Below are 22,335 nucleotides of genomic sequence, written 5' to 3'. Positions count from 1 at the left end.
ACAGTACAAATTTGTGCTTATTGTCCCAATTAATAGTGCTCTCTTTCACTCCCAAAAATGTCCCATTATAGGCAATAAATCATATAGTCACTCTGTGCTTAACATATTGATATGAATTGCAGTTGTGTAGAATTTATCTCTTATTCTAGACAATATGATTACCTGAAAGCAAGTACCATTTCTTTCCTTCAATAAATGTCTACTGAGCACCTACAACATGCCAGATTTTGTACAAGGTGCTACCTTGTACATCTTTATTTTGCCTAGTGCCCTGTGTAAGGGAGGCTGGTAGGGCAGATCACCTCACAGGTAGATTGACTTGAGGACTGATGAGAATGAAGACTGCAACTTAAAAAGGTTACTTTCACTTTGGGTTACTATAGAACCAGAAACAGGCAGGTATCTCAAAGGATACCTGAGGCAAAAAAATACATAGTGTTAGCATATACGTGACTACTGGGCCTCCCCTTTTCCTTAGGGAGTCACACTCAAAGTTTGGGCCCCAGGCAGACTGAGAAACCCACCAGGTCAGCGGAGCCCAGAACATTGGCGCACTACCTTTTAGGCTGGCAGGGAAGAAGGGGGAATGGTTATGTCGGTCCATGTCCAGGTTTTTAGACCCTATTTTCTTGCTGTAACAGCTACATAACCTAGTTGCTAATGTGGTGTTTTTCTTTTGTTGACATTGGACCTACTTAAAAAGTCAGGGCAGCAACTTGGCCATGGCAAACGAGAAAGACATTCAGTAAAAGCTTAACGAAAAATTTCAGTAGCAGTGTGTCACTTACGAAAGCCATGGAAAAGCTTAACTAACTTACCTAGCTGGTAAAGGCTAACGGAAATAAAATACTAAAAAACCAAGTGATTTCTAGACTGTTCTTCCAACTCAGTCATTAAATTTGCTAAATGTTTCCTTTATATCTGTTTTTTATTTATCAAAGAAAAATCTCTTCTCTCCACACGGCCTTAAGTCTCCTTAAGGGAGCTCAGTGTTGGCATCTGATCCCCCAATGTGAAATATTCTTAGAAAATGAAATGTTACCTGTAAATTCACAACAACAAATTGTATAAGAAGAAAAGGCTGTGATTTTATTTTCAAATTTGGGGAAACAGTTTTCAGAAAAGTAAAATGACAGGAACACACACACAAATTGAAACCATTCATCAAACTATGAACTCTTAACAGAGCAAGGGACTTTGGAAGCAGTTGAGTCCCTCTCCTGAAAGCAGGAATCACTTCTAAAATGTCCCTCACTTATGTAACCAGCTTCCTCAAATCTTTCCCAAGTGTGGTATACTTCATCTCATGAAAGTAACACAAACAATTCTTAGTCATTTAACACAAAAGAAAGAATAAAATAAGGGAGGCAGGCCTGTCACGTTCTATGCTTTCAGAGACAGGTCACATCCTTGAAGCAGCTGTGCAATATGTAGAGCACAGTACTGGCTTAAAAAAAATAGAATAAAATGACTCTGTGCACTCATATTATTTAAATGTGAAGAGCTCCTGTCATCTTCCTCTATAAAAATTAGCAAGCTATATTCATTCAAGTACATTAATTAACTGTACTTCACACAGTTATATACTTGGGAGGAGGCTGAAACAAAAAGAAAACAGAACAAAACAAAAAACCAGGCAGTACAGAGCTGTTCATAAAAAACTGAAAAATATTAATTATTGTGAGATGCGATCAAATGAAAATCAATCTTGGAACACAAAACAAATTTCCAATTATATAAATAAGTTCTATTATTTACTGAACATTTCCACCATCAGAAGATTCTGATTACAATAAAATACATAAAACGAGAACGTAAGTAAATGTGATTATTTGGTTCATATCAGAAGGTCTACTGGTCCAGCTGCCTCTGGGTTCTCAACGAAGTGTGACCAGTTCTTCTGCAGAGGTAGGGTGAATAGCAACCGTATTATCAAAGTCGGCTTTTGTGGCTCCCATTTTCACTGCCACAGCAAAACCCTGCAGCATTTCATCACACCCAATTCCTTGCATATGGATCCCAACCACCTGAGAAAAAGAAGAGAGCAATTCCTAAAGTAAAATTTTTTTATTAGGTACACTAATAAATTTTTCATTAATCATGAGAGATACCTGATATTTTAAAACCTCTAAAAAACTTACATCTCTAATCCCATTATGGTATAACACAGCCTACACGGCCCAGCGTAGTCCTGCCTCGACGTTCCTCCCCAGCCCATCTCATACAGCTCCCCCTCAGGCTCTCTTTGCTCTGGCCTCACCAGTGTTCCTTCTGTCCTGAGCATTTACCGTGTTCTCTCCTTTGCACAAGTTGTTGTCTCTGTCTGGACAATCTTTCCTCCTCTCTTTGAAGAGTTAAAGCCCATTCACTTTTCAGATAGCGGCACCTGCCTTCCCAACCAAGTTAAACTGTCTATCATGTGATCTCTCAGTAGCAAAGTTTCTCCATCATGGTTCTATCACACCGCAAGGTTGTATTTATTTATATGGGCCTGGACAATTACAGTCCATCTTTCCCAGTAGACTTTAATCTCTAGATGGAAGGGACCCTGCCTGCTTTTGCTCCCAACTCTATCCGTATGGCTGAGCACAAAGACGGCCCTTAGGAAGCTCTCAGTCCATACATGCTGAATGACGGCGTGAAGGACTGTAAAGAGACATTTGTTTCAAATTGAATTTTCCAGTGAGGTTTCTTGACACATTTTAAAACTATTAGTTAATGTTCAACTTCAGACATTCAAAAAGGTTTTTTAGGTAAATAATCTGTTGAAAAACAAAGTTAGAAAACATAAAATGTAGCCACAAAAATATTTTGTTTAAAAACAAATCAAGAATATACTTAATACATTGAATGGTACACTTAAAAATGGTTAAGATGATAAATTTTATCCTATGTGTTTTTTACAATTAAAAAAAAGGACATCTCAATTTAAAATTAAAAAAACCCAGTTCACTTATTGTATATACATTAAACACAGCCAGGTTTCTAGACGCTGTGATCTAAACTGAATTTACAAAGAGCCTCTGGTGATGGCAGGACCTTTGTATTATTCTCCATATCCAGTTCTTAGTCTTTAGTAGACTATCAGGTAATGTTTATCAAATGAATGAATGAATGATAACTGGTATGGAGAAATAACTGATATGAAGACATGAGCAGGAACCTTGCTGATTCAATATCTGGAAATCTTAGGCTACTGAGGAACGTTCAGGACCAAGAAACAGCAACCTCGGTTTTGCTGTCAATCCAGTTACTTTCTTCTCTTTGCTCTGATTCTCTGCTTTTGTCAATCCTCATTGACATTGATTTCTATAAGCCAAGGACTATGTCTTGTGGCTTTTGGTGTACGAGGCCACTGAATCAGATACAGACTATGCACTTTTTGATAAGAGAAGTTGGAGACTATATCTCAATCTTCAATTAAGCCAGAACCATGTTCCCAAGGTAGATTGCTAAGCTCCACTTTAATATTTAATTTAATTTGTAGAAAAAGCCCTACAGGGCTACCTAATACCAAAACAAAATCCTTCAAAAAATTTAAAAAAAAAAACTTGTTCAGGGGCTGGCTCCGTGGCTGAGCGGTTAAGTTCGCACGCCCCACTTCGGTGGCCCAGGGTTTCACTGGTTCGGATCCTAGGCGCAGACATGGCATCACTCATCAGGTCATGTTGAGGCAGAATCCCACATAGCACAATCAAAGGCACTCACAACTAGAATAGACAACTACCAGGGGACTTTGGGGAGAAGGAGGAACAAAAAAAAATAAAAACAACTTTTTAAAATTCAAACCCAAATCACAGTGGGATACCACTCTGTGTCCACTAGGATGGCTTTAATAAAAAAACAATAACAAGTATTGGTGAGGGTGTGGAGGAAATGGAGCCCTCATACACTGCTGAGGGCAACAGAAAATGGGGCAGCTACACTGGAAAACAGTTTGGCAGTTCCTCAAAAAGTTAAAGCAGGGGCCAGCCCCATGGCATAGTGGTTAAGTCCTATGTGCTCTGCTTCTGCGGCCCAGGTTCATGGATTCGGATCCCAGGCATGGACCTACACCACTTGTCAAGCCATGCTGTGGTGGCGAGCCACATAAAAAATAGACGAAGACTGGCACAGATGTTAGCTCAGGGCTAATCTTGCTCAAGCAAAAAAAAGACGAAGATCGATAACAGATATTAGCTCAGAGTGAATCTTCCTCTCCAAAAAAACGACAGTCAAACCAAAAATAGATAATTGATTACCTCAGAAAATTTTATTGAATAAACTTCCTCTTCTTCACTGATTAGTTTTTTTAAATATAAATTTTCTCTTACATTAAATTCTTACACCCACCAGTATTTCCAAGTTGTCTATTTAGTCTGGCCTATTGGTCAATGACAGTGAGCTTTTTTCAACCTTTCCCTCCTATGTTTTAAAAGCAGTGGTACCTCCTTCCAAATGAAATATTATGAAGAACTCCAATATATATAGACACACAAAAATGGGACTGCCCCAAGTGAATCAGAGAAGGCTCTTCCCTCCCCACCTCATCAAAATACCCCCCTCAGCCCTAATCTTGAAGACACTTTCGCTTACTGAATTTTTCCCATACCTTTTCCTCTTTGTTGGCACAAACCATTTTCATCACACATTTTGTTTTCCTTTTGGTAACTGCATGATACATTGGGGTAAAGGAGGTCGAATAGGTCTTCACATTTTCCTTTCCATATTTATAAATGGCCTCATCTATAATGCAGAGGGAAAAAAAAGCATCTATCAAAAGCCTAAACAATTCCACTGAGCTATCAAAGAGAGAGATGGCCAGAAATAGACAACCTAAAACAAATCATGAGGAAATATCAAACAAAACCACAATCAGGGACACACAATCTCTCTTGGTAAAAGGAGACGAAGAGGAATGAAAACTAAATGGAATGCATTATCCTGGACTGAATTCTGGACGTTGGGTGGGGGGGGGGGGAATGTTAAAAATGACACTATTTGAGATAAGTGGCAATATTTGAATAAGGTCTAAAGTTTAGAGAATATTGTATCAATTTAAACGTTGTCATTTGAAAATTGCACTGTGCTTCTGTAAGGGAACAGCCTTGTTCTTAGGAAACAGATACTGCAGTGTGTGTGTATGTGTGTCTGTGTGGAGAGAGAAAACAATACCGCAAAAACGTTAAGGGTATGGAGGAATCCTTTGTACTACTTTTGTAACTTTTCTTCAAATTTGAAATTAGTTCAAATGAAAAAGCTAAAAAAAAGTCAAAGAGATAGAGTAGTGTGAAAATATGAATTACACTCTCAAAATATTAGTAGTTGGGGAAGACATTGGAACCGTTATAAGAGGCCAACCAAAAAGGAGTATAACTTGGAGGCTGAGATAGATTTAGTCAGCCGACAGACACCTGAAGTTGTGGGGAGGGAAGGAAATCATAAACAACCTTTGTTTTTAAATACCTACCTTCCGTGAGGCCCACTGTCCCAATAGGGGGGTGGCTGAAGACCACCGTGGGGATGTTGTCATAGTCTAATTTCGAATCTTCTTTGCATTCAAAAAGTCTATGGGCAAGCTTTCGGCCAGCAGCTATTGCAACTACAAAGATATTTTAAAATCAGCGTTTAGCTTATTGCTTGTTTTAACACAGCAGAATTGCTCTACTAACTATCCATCTGGCCTAACATACTAGCTCTGACAAAGTTTTACACCAATGCTCACTGTACTATCTAGTTCAATACCATGAAGACATATCAATGCCTTAGCTAACAATTCAAAACTACTGGCTAATGTGAATTCTGTATACTCTATTACAATAAAAAAAAAAGACATACTTATAAGTTCCCAATCATCTGGCAGTTATCTACTTAATGAGGATATCAGCTTTTTGATACAACATTTATGGAGCAAACTATACAAGTTTCAAGCATCTTCAGTTCTACTTTACAACCATATTCAGTTCACACTAAGATTTCTTTAAGCTTATGTTTTAAATTATTTTTATTTCTTATTATTTTCTTAAGTTTATTCTCCTTAGCCTATGTTTAATCCTAACAGTTTTTTAGAAAAAAATGCCTGAGTTCAGTAGAAGCATCAGTTATTAATTTTATTGATTTCAAATTGACAGGTTTTTTTTTTTTCCAAAATAGATTATCAGTAGGATACGTAAGAAATCTTCCTCACTTTGACATAATTTTCAATTGTTAGATTATGTTATGAAGTTTTTGAAACTGGCTTATCTTGTTCTCGTTAAGAGAACTTCCTAAAGGAGCTAAAAGGCTTTGGGTGCACGACTGGTGTGAGTTTCCATTCTGAGGTAAGACCCCGGGCCATTTTGGAAAGACTGTTGAGGTCCCAGAGGGGTACAGAGGGAAAGCAGATAGAGCAATGTCACTAAGAGACAGAAGCAGGACAAAGAGCTTGAAATGGTGCCAGCGCCAGTTAACTCAGGACGCAGGCTTAGGTCTGAGATGGGGGGAGGGGCGGGAATCAATCTTGGTTTTATCAAGATTAAATAGCCAAATAAGAATGTCACTCTGAGTTACTTCTTTCCAAAGTCACTTCCTTCCACTGTCACAACACACAACTCAGATTCTAACTTAGAGCGTTCTTCAGATGGTGACCGTATCATCCATATAAAAACGTCAGTCTTCACTAAGCCTTTTTTTAAGTCTTTTAAGGAAAAATGAATCTTACTCAGAAAACATCAGGTACCCAACCAACATCTATTTTAAGACATTTTTACACTCATCCTTTTAACTTTGCTTAAGTTGATCTGACTGTGAAGAACTGAACAGTTTTCTATGACACACAGAGCCTCCTTTACCCACGAAAAGAAGAAACATTACCTGGAGTGAGAAGAGCTTTTCCACACACGTCCCCCACTGCGTAGACACCTTTGACACTGGTATTCTGGAACTCATCTACTAGGATATGACCTTTGTCATCAGTTTGGATCCCCTAAAATGGTGAAAGGACATCATGTCAATATTTGGCCTATCTACAAAAAAATGGCAGCTCAAATCTCTGCATCTACCTCATTTCAAGCAACTCTTTGGCCTGAATCTCCGAGAAACCACAAGACTCAACCAAAAGATGAAAAACATCTTAGCAAGTCGGCAGGTTTCATATCTTTTGCTTAATCTAGAACGTAAGTATTTTATCCAGTTTTGAGATGTTTTAACAGGATTTGACTTTGCAATGTACAGTTCAACTGGCCAGGTAAACAGGAAAAGGAATCCCACGTGCCACCTGCCATCCCTGTGGAGCCCGCCTAAGACAGGGCTGTTCAGCTTCTTCCTGTGAACCCCTCCTCCTGAAGCCCGCTAACCCCGCCCTCGGAGGGGCCCAGCCTGAAGCAGTCAGCAAAAGCGATTTCTTCGAAGCTTACCATTTTATCTTAAAAAGTCCAAGTAAATTTTGCCTTCTACTCTAAAAAAATACTCTTGTTTCCTTTCACCCAATCTTTTGCCTATATATTGACTCAAAGTTTTGCTCCAAGGTGTGTCATGCTTATCTTGTGGCTTTGCACATTCCAAGTGTACATACTCTCATTTGAGAAGCAGAGAGACAGCAGAAGTAGGCAGTGGGTAACACAGTGGTTAACAGTACAACCTCTGGAACTAGACAGATCTGGGTTCAAATCCCAGCCCTGCCACTTATACTAGTTATGAGACCTTGTATAGTCACCTATTTATCAACACTTTTTTTTTTTTAAAGATTTTATTTTTTTCCCTTTTTTCTCCCCAAAGCCCCTCGGTACATAGTTGTATATTCCTCGTTGTGAGTCCTTCTAATTGCGGTATGTGGGCTGCTGCCTCAGTGTGGCTTGACGAGCAGTGCCATGTCCGCACCCAGGATTCGAACCAACGAAACACTGGGCCACCTGCAGCGGAGCACGCGAATTTAACCACTCGACCACGGGGCCAGCCCCTATCAACACGTTTTTGAGCTTCTAGTACAAAGGAGGCATTATCTTAGTCACTGTGAATGCAGTGGTAGGCAATACAGACATCCTCCATAACCCATGGAGTTTACAGCCTGGTGAATTATTTATTATCTCTGGTCCCTGGTTCCTCATCCTTACCCCTCAAAGAGTTGTTGACAAGATCAAATTAGGTTAGTAACATGTTGACAAGACCTACACGAGGTAATTATTCATTATACAAATATATCTTAACAGTGAAAGAGACTGAAAAATTTTGCCTCATTTTTTAGAGCTTCAGCAAAAATAGTTGAAAAAGGGACCAACCAATCCCTATGTCTGTACAATGGCAAAACATCTCTTGAAAGGTGAAAAGCTGGATAGCTACCTTTAATATGAAAATAGACAACTAGTTTTACTAAATTTCACTGAATGGCAGGATTAAAAACAAGTAAAATCTCCCTGGATATATATATTTTTAATGCCGAAAAACACCTTTTATAGAAAGGAAAAAGGAATCCACATTATAACAGATATTAATATTAGAACATGTATCAAAATGTTACACACTGCTTAAGAGGCTCTATCAAATATATAAACCTCAAACATATAAAATATTCTATTATATAGCATATCAGAAAAATCACCATCATCATCAACAGCAGTTGGTTAACATCTGTTGAGTTCATTCTATAAGCCAGCATCTAAGCGAATTACTTTGCATTTTTTCACTTACTCTTCTCTATAACCCAATGAGGCAAGTACTATTTTTGTTCCCATATTTATGAAGCAATTGAAACTTAGGAGTAATTAAGCTGCTTAAGGCTATGCAGCTGGTAAGTAAGAGAATTAAAGCTTGAAACTGGGTCAAACTCTGGGACCCACGCCCCAAGCTGCTACCCTAGACTTTTCTTCAAAATTTAAAAGAACAAATAAGAATGCTAATGATAGCACTGGTAGATCAGCTTCACACGTGTTCCCATCCCCCCCCCACCCCCACCCCCGAGCCACAAGGTCAAAGACGAGTTACACACCTGATTGTAACACGAGTTACAATCAGGATTAGAGTTGCAGACAGTAAGGAATAATTATAGGGCTTTAAAGAGACAGGCATCTTGGTAACAAGGAAATCTTTAAGGAGGAGGCTAGTCAGGAAGCTCCTGGACAATCTAGATTAGAGGTGGCAGGGTCTTGATCTAGAGTGGAGATGCTAGAAAGGGAAAAGAAATTTTTTTTAATTTCAAAGGAAGAAGCAATGGGATTTAGTGACAAACTGGACACACATGAAACCAGTGAACAGTTAGCCATTAATCGTTAGGTGGCTAGTAACTAAAGTATTTTTTTGCAAGTCTCAATTATAGCTTTTAGTTGTTTGCCCACCCATGGTTAACGGTGCTGCTTAGGCCATATACTATCTGACTCGCATTACAGATAACAGCGCCTTGGCGCCTGGGTCACCACGGTAACAGACGTTTGAGCTGTTTTTCAGGAATTAAGACTCCCTTGTCCAGTTCAGGTCAGTTGAGACCACCAACCCATCAACCGGGCCTGCACAAACACGTGATAAGCAACCCTTTTGATGTCAAAAGGCTGAAAGGTCCACTCTCAGATCATGCTAACACCACCATTTTGTGAACGTGTGTCCTATGAGGAACCATGAAGGGTGACTACGCTTGTACAGATCATCAATTACCTTGCTTCTCCTTACCTCCAATCATCTATCCCCACACTTCAGACCACCTTTCCCCCTAACCCCATCTATATCCCTAATCCCCATTTTTCGGGGAGGCAGTTTCGAGATTTGTTCTCCTGCCTCCTCGCTTGGCTGCCTTGTGATAAAAACCCTTTCTCTTTGCAAACTTGTGATTTCGGTGATGGGCTTTCTACGCGATGGGCAAAATGAACCTGGTTCGGTAACACATGGAATAAACAGAAAAGAATCCAATAATACCCACCCAAATTTTGGGTGCCAGGGGGCATGGGAAACCACAGGACTACTAACAGATTCAAGAATGTTTTAGGCAGACTACGTCAGCTTACCAGTGCGTTTAAATTCAGGTCCCTGGAATTTGGGTCCCGCCCAATGGCCCAGAGCAGGCAGTCAACATCTGGAATCATGGTCAAGGTGGGTTTCCTACCGGGAACTGAAGTAATCATGCAGACATCCAGGCCTGAGGAAGTCTTTTTAACTTCTTTGACCTGTTGGCAAATAAAACGTGCTAACTAGGGGTGGAAGGGGTGAAAGGAAAGAAAGTAAATAAAGAGGAAAACAGAATTTTTAACATTTAAAAAACCCCTACTGAATCCTACACGTGCATATTACACTCTGACATATTTACTTTTGCCGAAAGGCCACTAACACCAGAACTCCCTGGAGCCAAGACTGTTTCCTAGGTTGCCTCAGATCATCCAGCCAATGGCCAGAAATGTAAGCTCATGTCACCATCCTAAAGCTCAACTTAAAGTATTTTAAAGTGTACTTCTTAAAAACTATGAGAAAATGTTAAGTACAAATCTAAGCACAGTGATCTGCAACTGGAATGCGGGAAGGAAATGGGCTGTATAGCAGCATCATTAAGAAATTTTTTCAAACTGCACAGTCATTGCTTCTGCCTGGACATTCTTTTTTGTTTTTCCTGAGGAAGAGTCGCCCTGAGCTAACATCCATTGCCAATCCTCCTCTTTTTTTGCTTGAGGAAAGATTAGCCCTGAGCTAACATCTGTGCCAATCCTCCTCTACTTTTTGTATGTGGGACGCCTCTACAGCGTGGCTGGTAAGTGGAGTAGGTCTGTGCCCAGGATCCGAACCTGCGAACCTGGGCTGCCGAAGTGGAGTGTGTGGAACTTTAGCCAGTCAGCCACAGGGCTGGACCCCCTCTGGACATTCTTAATCAGAACAGGGGAAGGAGAGTGAGAATGAAGTCAGAAGAGCTGAGTACATACACAGTTTAGTGAAGGTCCCAAGGTGAGTCTGATGGTAACCCCCACCATCAGTCTAGCACTTTTTCATTCACAAAGTGTATTCACGTTTATTATCTTACTTGATAGGGCCTTGCTGAAAGGGCAAAACTGTGGGGGAAAAAAATTATTTTTACAAGTCTAATGCTCCAGGAAAACTGAAATTTAGGCGCTCCCCTGAGAAGTAAAGTACTTGGTAATTCTTTCCATCTGCAAAATCCAAAAGGGTATGCTTTAAAAATAGATTCCATAATAATATTTCCTGAAAGATAAAGATAAACCTGAAAAATAAGCGTGTTTGATAAGGCATTTGAGCACAAAAAATAAAGTTTTAGTTCTAACTAAACTAAATTCAATTACCAGATTTCTAATCTTTTACACCTTGACTTCATTAAAATACTAACGTGAAATACATCTTCTTAGGATAAAGAATTGGTAGTACTCTAGAAAGGAGTAAATTGACTGTGGTAGACATAGAGTTTGTGTTTATAAATCTAATGGGGTGAAGCCAAAAGCAGAAAGTGTGATTGACAGCAGACAGACAACTAGGGGCTGTAAGCATGCCCCGGGCTCGGTCATACCTGTGAGTACTTCAGGACCTCTATGCCAGCATTCTCCAGCTCTTCAGTGCAGTTTGAACTGATCATTGAATCAAAATTTCTAAGTACCTGTATACAAACAGTGACAGCAGAGGCACGGGTGGGTGGGAAAGGGATAAAACTTGATTAAAGATATGACACAAACTTGGGAGAGAAATTCCAGTATCATCCTCCTTCTCATCTCCTTCTTCATTTATGGCCATATTATGAGTGGAGTTTTAAGAAATCCTATTTTCCTGTGTCACCACCCATGTCTGTATTACATCTGACTTCACTGCAACTTCATAACATCACTGAAACAAAATCATCGAAACATCACTGAGATCAACACTATAAATTTGCTTATTCATTCCTTCCATCAACAAATATGTATTAAGCTCTATTATGTGGAAGATGTAAAATATTAGAATAAAAGGCAGACTGATAATTAACTTCAAGGATGTGCAGATAAGGAGGTTTAGAAGAGACAGAAATACAGAGAGGAGACCAAGGAAGGTCTCATGGGGAGTATGGCATGTGCACTGATCTTGATGACTTGGGAAGGGAAAGCACCTTACGCAGAAGAGGCCATACAAACATAAGGAGATGGGACCAGCTTACAGAAGGAGAACAGCAAGTAGGCCAGTTTGAATAGAAGAAATTTGAGGAAAGGAGTGGGGAATAAGGCTAGAGAGAGTTAAACTCCTTCTTGAAGACAAGGACCACGTCTGATGAGACTGTATTATGAGGGCTCAGTATACACTTGGAGTGATGCTCAAGCCTCACAAATCACAAGAGCACATCAAGCTGCCAGAAAATATATTTGGGGAGGACTTGGTGGTGATGATGATAGGGATGACGATGATTGTGGTGATCTGGTGATAGGAGCGAGATAAGAGGAAGACGATGCTCAGTAGAAAAGCAGATTATTGGAAAGGGAATGGAAAATCATGTTTTCCCTATACCACATTATTGGTGAAAGTCTATCCTAATTCTACCTAAGGAATGCAGCATCAAAGATGGTATCAGCATGTGGGAGATCATGGAATTGATAATGCAGTAGATTTAATAGTCAGCTAAACTAATTAAGGAAGGCAATGAATCTAATGAGACAGATCACGCCTCTTTCAAACAAAAGAAGACCCAGTTAAAGACATGTAAAACTGGTAACAAGGAAACAGCCTGAGATATATAATTAACCAGCAGAACTCAGTGTCATAGGACAGAATTAAGAGATAGTATTACTTTAAGTAGAACTGTAAGATTTAAAAAGCATCTGGCACTTCTATGAATAAGCAATGTTACTAGTATCTAATATGCCCAGAGATAAGTATCATTATTTGTTCATTTCACTTTAGGTGCTGAAATATCTATCCTATTGCTTGCCTTTAGGAAGTTCAAGGAATAGGAGACTCTTACATAGCCTTGAGTTAATTAAGAGCCACATGAATTCTACAGCAAAACATCACTGAAATAAGAAATAGAGTTGACATAACAATTAATCTACAGTTTTGCTGCTAGAATGGTTGTTCTTTTTTCAGAATCCCCTAAATGTTATTTCCAGTTGGATTTCAATGTTCATATGATGGATTCCATTTACCACCCTAGGGAGACCATTCTTTGGAATAATAGTTGTCACTGTCCAGCAACTTTTCTTTACTCATACGCCTCTTCTTTCTTTCTCTAGAGATTTCTTTCTGATAACACACATGCCACACACTCCAGGAAGCGTAAAGGAGGAAGGTGATGAGTTATTCACAGAATAGTTCTAGAACAGAGTTACGCCAGGACAGAGAGAAGAAGGAGAATGAGCCTGATGCACTGGGGGTGGGGGAGGGCAGGAAGTAGATGTTGCTCTCTGCAAACAAGCCAATTTTCCAAATGTGGGAGCTATCTACTCTACTGATAAACTGTTGCGGTTTGCTTATTTGTGTATTAATTTACTTAAATTGTCCCTCTGCCTTTCTCCTTCCTTCCAACTTGCTGGATATATTCCAGAAATGCAAAATAACATTTACCTATGAAAAACATCATTCGGGACATAAATTTCCTGGGGGCTAATGATATGACAAGTCTGAAAGCCAAAGAGGAAGTTCCTTGGAGTACACACTGACTAGGATGGTCAGTTTCTCTCGTCTCCCTCCATTGGCTAAAATAATCAAGAATTTGAATCACAGCATTTGAGTGGTCAGGGATCTCACAAGTGCTGTTCCAAAGGCGTTAAATGACTTGCCCAAGTCACACCCTTGTTAGGGGCAGCTAGGTTCTTAGGCCAACATTCTTGTTATTGCCCCACACCATGTCTCTGAAAGCTCCCATATGATGCCACAACCCAGTGGTGCTCAGTCATGATTAATCAACAAAATACGTAAAGCAACACTTCACAAGTAATGACAAACATGGAGGCAGGATTTTAGCAAAAAGAATACTGGCTTGGGCTTTCTGAGACCTTCGCTCTCAGTTTTGATTCTAATTAGCAGTCACAAAACCTGCCTTGGCTTATCATCTTCATCTACAAAATGAAGTTTAATTAGATGATCTATAAGCTTCCTTTTCTATTATTATTTTTTATAGTAAAAAAAACACGTAATATTGAATTTACCAACTTAACCATTTCTAAGTGTACAGTTCTGTAGTGTGTTAAGTGTATTCACATTGTTGTGCCACCAAGCTCCAGAACTTTTTCCCCTTGCAAAACTGAAACTCTGTACCCATTAAACAATTCCTCACTTTCTCCTTCCCCTCACCCCTGGTAAACACCATTCTACTTTCTGTTCCTGTGAGTTTGACTACTCTAGATACCTCATATAAGTGGAATCATATAATATTTGTCTTTCTGTGACTGGCTTACTTAATTTAGAATAATATCTTCAAGGTTCATCCATGTTGTAGCATGTGTCAGAACGGCCTTCCTCTTTAAGGCTGTATAATATTCCATTATATGAATATACTACATTTTGTTTATCCATTCATTTGTCAATGGACACTTGGGTTGCTTCCACCTCTTGGCTATTGTGAATAATGCTGTCATGAACATAGGGGTGCAAATATCCTTCATAAGTTTTCTTTTAATGCAAAGAATTTAGTAAACTTTTTTGACTGTTAACCACTTGACTCTACCTGAGCATATGAAATTGATTTCCAGAATAAGAAATGAACCTGGTAGTCTGTTCAATTTAACTAATTTTTATATTGAAGCCTGCATGTCTCCTTATTAAGGTTATCTGATACTATCCACCACTTAATGATGAAATACTAGCCAGTTTGATCAAATCAAAATCATCATTATCAACTAGCAGCTGGTAGTTGGGAAGGACATAAGGCCTAATTCTAACAGCTTCTATGCAGCTCCACATGGAAAAAACCCAACCGACCTCCACCTGCTTTGCATCCTAGTAATTAATGACAACAGAAGAGAAAACTCTCACTTACCTTATCATGCCGTATCATTAGCGATGTCTTAGAACCCAGAGCTGAAAGGATCCCAGCTATCTCCACAGCAATGTAACCCGCACCAACAATGACACTGCGGCTAAAAGGAGAGCAAAGGGGTAATATTCTTAAATAAACTTATTTTGGAATTATTTTAGATTTACAGAAAAGTTGAAAAGACAGGACAGAGATTTCCTGTATACTTTCTGCCCAGTTTTTCCTAAGGTTAACATCTCACATAACTTTGGTACAATTGTCAAAACTATGAAATTGACATTGGAACATTGCTATCGACTAAACTCCAGACTTCATTCAGTTTTTCCATTCATTTCCTTTTCCTGTTCCAAGATCCCATCCAGAAACCGCATGGCAATTTTAAGTAGGAAATATCCCTTTGTGGAGGGGAAATACATTTTTAATTGTTTTAAAAGTTCCTTAGTTTCATTTCTTCAGCGAGCAAACAAAAAACTTTTGAAACTAGAGATGATCCCTTATCTTCACAACTAAAATGGAAATTGGCACCACTATTCTCACCACCATTATTCTTCTCTGCTCAGTATTTCTCTTTGATCATTATTCAGTTCTACCAATCTTTGCAATATGATTAAAGGCCAATTCAAGCAAGCCATTTAACTTGTAGGATAGGTCTGAATTAAAACAAGGCTCCTTGCATACATTTTGGTCTAAGAATGTATCTTAAACACCAGATAAATGCTGGACGAACGTGTGAATCACTGGTGGAGAAGTTGATCCTGGCCCCAAGCGCAATAACGTTTACTTCTATGCTGCAGCCTAGAGAATAAGTGCCCCTCAGCCAGAGCTATCCTCTTCGGGGCTGGAGTTCTCCAAAGCTTCAAATACGGTCCTCTACCATTGTTCCAATGCTTGGGTAAGAGTAAGCCATCAGGGAAGAATACAGGAAACCCTTCTTTAGCACAGTCTACAAGCAGGTACTTGCATTGAGTTCCTATCTTCAGAGGGCTGTGGTTTAGATGGAGGATGAAGTATGAATCCACATGGCTGCAAGTTACAGGTAAGGACCCTCTTATCTTACAACCCAGGGTATGAAAAGAGAAATGTCTAAACAGTTTGAAAACTGTGAAATACTTCTTATTCCATCTCTATCTCTCTCTTTCCTATTACATATTGTCCCCTTTTCCTTTCTTTGGGTCTTCCTTCTTTCTTGTTTTCTTTCTTCTATTCATCTTCTCTTTCTTGCCCAAACATTTATTATCATTACTTCTGTTAAGCATCGCACTAGACGGGATGGGTAGCAGTCCCTGCCCTTGAGGAATTCCTGAGGGGACATGCCCTGGGGTCTGTGGAAGCATGGAGGTCAACAGTCCTGCAGAGTAGAGGGTTAAGGAAACGCTCCCGATTCTGACAGGGCTCCAGATCCCTGAAAGACGAGTAGCTCTTGCAGAGGTTCCATTCCAAGCAGTGGGACATATAAGAAATAGATGTGAAACAAGCTGGCTTCTTCAGAGAACTGCGACGAGTGCTGTGTTTCCCCCTCAGCTCCCAAGGTGCCTTTCTTCTACCTCTTACCACTGACATGTCCACTGGAAATGATCTTATATCCCGCCAAATCCTCAACGCACTTCTCTTTACCTCATTAGGGCTCTCAGATCTACTTGTACCAGAGCATTCCACAGGGTCCACACTCCAGCCTCATCCAACAAGTGAGGGCAAAAACTGAATCACACAGCCCATAGAACATGGTACCTTGCCTACAGAATTTGTTTTTCCTCCAACTCTTCACTTATTTACCAACATAACAATGATAAAGGAGTCTTAAAGGAGAAAAAGAAAACAAAATTCATATAATTGTTAATTCATTTTCCTATGTTCCCAGAGTCTTTTGTATACAATATGCATAAATTTATTTATTAAACTTGTATGGCTAGCAATACAAGTTTAATAAACGACTTAAAAATAGTTAATGGACAGATATTTATAATGAAGCTTCTTTTAGGGTGAGTCTAGATTGAATTATATCATCTAAACATGACTAGTCATGACCACATTTCTGGATACATTCTCACAAGTATCATATTATTCAACCCTAAGACCAAACAGTACAGGGTGGATCATGAGGGAAGAAAAGTCTGTTCTCTAACAGGTTTCCATGCCCTGTAGACAGCAAAGCTAAAAACTGTCTGCTTTTCTCAAAGTCAGAAGATTGCCTGGTCTGAATATCTCAATGGGACATTTCCACTGCAGCTATGGTATTGCAAAGAAGCCCTCTTATCCCCTTATTAACTGTTTGTGACGCCGGGTGAATTAAGCTAAGGGTTTGAGCATGGATTGTTAGTCACCCTCCATGAAAGCCTTTATAAAAGCACAGGATTAAGACCTCAAACTGGATTGTCAGCACTCGCTGAGGGAGCAGCAGAGTTGAGCAATACTGACTCCAGAACGAGTGCTGTTCAGGAGATAAAGGCCAGTTCCTGGGTCAACAGGGTCCCTCCTCCAGTTCCTAGGGGTTGTCTCTCATCATGAGTGAAGGAAGAGTCCCTCTAACCTAGAAAGCCTGCAATTGGCAGCTTCTTAAAATTAGAGAAAACATCTTCCTCCTTATCTTTTTTCTATGTATCTAAATCAATGACAGAAGTTTACTAAGATTATTTGGACAAACACGTATAAAAGACAATTTCAGAAAATCTATTTTTGTGAGACCGACACAGCCTTCATTTATGGAGATCCCCTTGCCCTAGCTGCTTTGAAAACCAGAATAAGTTACTTGAGACGCATTACCAATTGATGCTCTCCCAAGTTGAAGAAAGAAGACAGTTTTAGGACTTTACTGTTTATTCTTCAAAACTACCCTGTACTTGATTCTGGTTCTAAAAATTCTGCAACGGCCTTTGATCAAAAGCGTGAAAGACGTGAGTTGTTTACTGAGGGGTGCTAGTGGATGAGATACCCAAGGCCATAAACAGAGAAGAGGAAGGAGAAGAGAATTCAGGAACGGCCTACATTCAATGGTTGGGAGGTGGAAGTAGAAGAAATGTTAGCAAGAGAGAGGGAGGAATAATGAACATCGAGGTCAGGAAGGAAACCAGCTTACCGAGGCAATTCTTCCAATTCAAAGAATCCATCACTGGTTATTCCTAGGCTGGCACCTATGTAGGAAAATGTAACATAGATCACACAGACTGAGACTATTTTTCCTGTAAAATAATCACACTTTACGCAAGAACCAAACACTTTCTCAGCCATCACACTCTGTCTGGACAAGTTTTGTTAAGGTCTCCATTTGGGAAGCTGCCAACCAAATCTTCCCTAGGTAAACATTTTTATTTTCTCTGTAGAAATAAGAGCAGTGATGACTAAAGAACTATTAAATTTCTCTGAGGAACTAAGATCTTCTCAGCTTTCATGAATAGACTCTGCTTTACTCTCCCGCCCCCAAATGTAGGTGGGAACTTCTTGGCTCAGCTTTGGCCCTCTTCTCTGCTTTTTCTCCAAAGGTTTCAACCAACTCTCCCCTCGTTGTGGAGGACTTCCAAATACATCGTTCCAATTTTGCCCTTCTCCCCAGGTTCCAATTCCATATTTCTAACTACTCTGCTATACAATTCTACTTTGCTTCAAACTCAAATTGAGCCTTAACTTTATGGCCCAAAGCATATCCCTCTCTCAAGTTTCCCCCTTCAGTTAAAGGGACGACCTTCCAGCAATAATCCAAAGTCTTGAGTTGTCAGTCTGATTCCTTCTCTCAACATCCTCCTCTATCTCATCAGTTATTAAAAATATTGTACTTCGCCAAATCCAAGGCACCATGATTAAAGGACATATCCTGATTTCAGAGGTGTTGCATATATTTTTTTAAAAGTGTCTGGGAATCGATGAAACACAGTAACTGATTCTTCCTTCTCCGAGTCTTTTACACCTGTCCTCTTCTCTAGTGCCTGGCACGTAGCAGTGGCTCAGGAGCTGTCTGCAGAACTGCGCTTTGCCATCACATTTCAGGTGCTAACCGTGTAGTTCAGAACCGTATCATCACCTCCCGCACATTCCACCACAGCAGCGTTCTAACTGTTCTAGAGCCTCCCTCCTCTGTTAGTCACCGTCAGAATCGTTTTCTAAAATTATCCTTAGGTCTTGTCACTACCCTATATGTAAGCTAACAATTATTTGCCCCAGTGGTCATGAATTCTAGAAATTGCCTTAATTTGACTTTATATGTCTTCACAATTGGGCCCTAGCCCTCTTCCAGTCTCAGCTTGCTGGATTCGCCTCTGGAATTTCAATGCTAGAAAAACTGGCTGAATGGGTTGAATGTCCTTCACAGACATCTTTATCATCCACTGGTTCTTCCAGTCTTCTTCCTCCTCAGCACACAATATTCACTTTGGGAGCCTCCCTCCTGGGAAGTCTTTTTGTTTATTCCAGCCCATAATAGTCTGTCCCACCTCTGAGCATCCGAACTCTGACTGTCTGGCAGTTACCTTGTAACATTTACTTTTTATTTTATTTCTTTGCATTTGCTTTTATTTTATGTTTTCAATTAGAAATGTATATGTTAAAAAATTCAAAAAGCATAACAGAGCATCCACTGAAAAGCAGGTTATCTCTAGTTCTCTCCTTGGCAGAAGGCAGCACTGCTATGCTTGAGTATCCTTCCAGAGATGCTCCAGTGCACCTGGATAGTCTCCCTGCCTTTTTAGAAAGGCAAATCGTAGCATACTATATGCACTGTTCCACATCTTGCTTTTTCTCATTTAACAATCAATTTTGGAGACTGTCCCATATCAAGATGCTTACGTTTAATCTTCCCAACTAAATTTTAAGTTACTTGAGAACAGTATCTTCATATCTCTTATGGTAGTTGTTCTTTACCTTTTCAGAGTCATGAACCCCCTTTAAAAGCTGCTGAAAATTTATGGATCCTTCTCTCTCAGAGAGAAAAAAATGCATAAATGCATACACACTCAACATTTTCCATATAAATTCAGGTTGGGCATGAGTCTTATGAAGCCAATCCAGGGAGAATACAAAAGATGTATAAAGTATAATCACCATTCACAAAGACTTTATAATCTAGTTGGGGAGAAAGACACATTTCTTATGAGAGAGTAAGGCAGTATATCCACAATTCATCCCTGTGTGTATAAAATGCAAAGGCAGATATGATTACCTCTAAGATTTCTTACTGCTTTAATTTTATAATTCTCCATATGAGAAAAACATGCATATAAAAACACTTAATTAGGTAATTAAGTTATATCCTTATAAAATTTCTCTCTCTTAAACAAAAAAGTAAATAAATCATGTGTCTTGTAAATAATAACCCATCTTACAAACTGAGGCCAGAAATCTCCACCATGCCGAGACGGAAGGGAGGAGGCTGTTACCTGTACTATGTCTGAGCCTGGAGCTGGCTGAAATATCTTTCTCTGTCCCATCACCAGGCACCAGTTAAGCCAAACGCACTTTGGTTCTGCAGAGATCTTCTCTCACGGCCTTGTCATGAGAGAGACATGAGAAAGAACTGGTATAGGCATATCCCCTAGCATGGCTTGTAAGGTTGAAAACAACAGTAAACTCTTCTCACTGTTATTGATGAGCATTTGCTTTTGGAAGACTCACCGGGGATCTCGCTCTCCTGAGGACGTGAGGGCATGCCACCTGTGGCAATCAGGATGTGTGGAGCAGTGTATTTCTTCCCACTGACCTCTACCGTGGGCCTGGGATCAGACGTGAATGCCGCATGGCCACGGATGATTTCTATATGGGACTGGAGAAGGAACCATGACATTAGCCTGTTCTTAAGATACAACAAAAACACCTGATGACTTAAATTAGAACCCAGCATGTGAGGCCAGCCCGGTGGCACAGCAGTTAAGCATGCACGTTCCGCTTCAGTGGCCCAGGGTTCACCGGTTTGGATCCCGGGTGCGGACATGGCACTGTTTGTCAAGCCATGCTGTGGTAGGTGTCCCACATATAAAGTAGAGGAAGATGGGCATGGATGTTAGCTCAGGGCCAGTCTTCCTCAGCAAAAAGAGGGGGATTGGCAGCAGATGTTAGCTCAGGGCTAACCTTCCCCCACTTCAAAAAAAAGGAAAAAAAAGAACCAAGGATGTTCCAAAATGTTAAAACATTCTGTTCTGTGGTCAGGCTTACCTGATCCCATTACCCTAGTAAGTTGTCCACATTTGCATGCCTACACAACTTATCAGATATTTCCATTTCTCTGCTGAGGATTTTGATTTTGGGTTTGCTGATGCCAAGACAACTCTCCAATATTTAAGTTTCTGCAGAACTTCTGACTGTTAACTGACGCTTAGGAAAGAGGGTTGCCATTTGACGCAGAAGTGTACAGTAAGAAGAAATAAAGGTGCTCCCTTAGGCCAACACCCAAGACCAAAAAATATATGCAAGTCAACCCTAAAAGGAAAAAGATTACATCTTTGCCCCCAGGAGTCGAGGGAGAAAGTCTTCCTCACTTGCAATGAAAACACACTGAAGAATGATGGGTCTAGAGGAGGAACAGAAGGCTGAGAAAGCAAAAAGGATAAAGGTGAAGGGAGTAGAGGTAAAAGAGGACTCTAGCAAAGGAGGAAAATGCAATGCTTCTGTTTTCTTAAACAAAATGGGAAGAATACCACAAAGTCACATGACAAGGAAATTCTGTGCCAGAGATGTTGAGATCTCAGACTCTGACTTGCTCCTACTGGCATCCTCGGTGCCAAGGCCTCAATCTGGGGATTACCGGTGAGCTTCTGCCAGCTATGTTACATGTGTTGGCGTGCAAATGCAAGCAACTTACTAGGATAATGGAATCGGGTGAGCACAATCACAGAACAGAATGTTTTAACATTTTGGAACAGGCTTGGTTCTGAACTGAGTGAGCTCCTCCTTTCTAATCACCCCTCCAGGCCTGTTTGGCAGGTGCCCTGCTTAATCAGGCTGGACCAAGACTAATGCCAAAAGCCACAAGCCTCCAGAACAACCTTCCAGCAGGACATGATGATTTCCTATGGGGTGCTAGACATAAAGAGGTACAGGTCAAGTGGCAATAATATAGATAATAGCTTGGGGGGAAGAACTGATGAAATTTTTATTTTCATTTGCTAGGATATTTGATAGAAAGTTTCCTCACCTATTCAGAATTTCTAGATTAACTGTAATTCCTTTCCTTGAAGGTCGTAGTAAGTTCTACTACACACCAAGATTTTTAAGTATTAAAAAATGCTGTTTCCTGAGTAATTTTCCTATCTCTTTGGCAAAGGCATTTTAGCTAGCTCCATTTAAAATATTTTTGATGTGGGTGTCTTAACATAGCAAGCAGTATCTCTATACTCATGTTTAGCAGCCTTAAAATCTCTTGTCACCAGTGAATAGGGGACTGAATATTTTCCCATTGAACGGGAATTAAGGTCAGAAAATATCACCCTCCAAAAAATAAATGCAATGAACAAGAATCAATACAAAAATATATGAGGTTAAGC

At 39.9% G+C, this 22,335-nt stretch overlaps 1 protein-coding gene across 2 annotated transcripts in view; it reads right to left on the bottom strand.

The window, feature by feature from the left end:
* Positions 1 to 1,068: 1,068 nt before the first annotated feature.
* Positions 1,069 to 22,335, bottom strand: part of GSR (glutathione-disulfide reductase) — a 42,266-nt gene continuing 20,999 nt past the window's right edge. The window contains exons 5-13 of one of the 2 annotated variants that reach the window (XM_008541705.2): positions 20,471 to 20,618; positions 17,946 to 18,000; positions 14,876 to 14,975; positions 11,447 to 11,533; positions 9,948 to 10,106; positions 6,832 to 6,943; positions 5,450 to 5,581; positions 4,592 to 4,725; positions 1,069 to 2,027 (exon numbers count right to left, since the gene is read on the bottom strand). In XM_008541705.2, coding sequence (XP_008539927.2) covers positions 1,878 to 2,027; positions 4,592 to 4,725; positions 5,450 to 5,581; positions 6,832 to 6,943; positions 9,948 to 10,106; positions 11,447 to 11,533; positions 14,876 to 14,975; positions 17,946 to 18,000; positions 20,471 to 20,618 — 1,077 coding nt within the window. In that variant the 3' untranslated portion in view covers positions 1,069 to 1,877. Of the gene's footprint in view, positions 2,028 to 4,591; positions 4,726 to 5,449; positions 5,582 to 6,831; positions 6,944 to 9,947; positions 10,131 to 11,446; positions 11,534 to 14,875; positions 14,976 to 17,945; positions 18,001 to 20,470; positions 20,619 to 22,335 lie in introns of both variants that reach the window. The other variant, XM_070598099.1, reaches the window with a different exon arrangement.

Source organism: Equus przewalskii, chromosome 28 (assembly GCF_037783145.1).
Source record: "Equus przewalskii isolate Varuska chromosome 28, EquPr2, whole genome shotgun sequence".
NCBI classification, from domain to species: domain Eukaryota; kingdom Metazoa; phylum Chordata; class Mammalia; order Perissodactyla; family Equidae; genus Equus; species Equus przewalskii.
The sequence above is the reverse complement of the archived record's forward strand: the minus strand, read 5'-3'. Positions and strand labels throughout refer to the sequence as shown.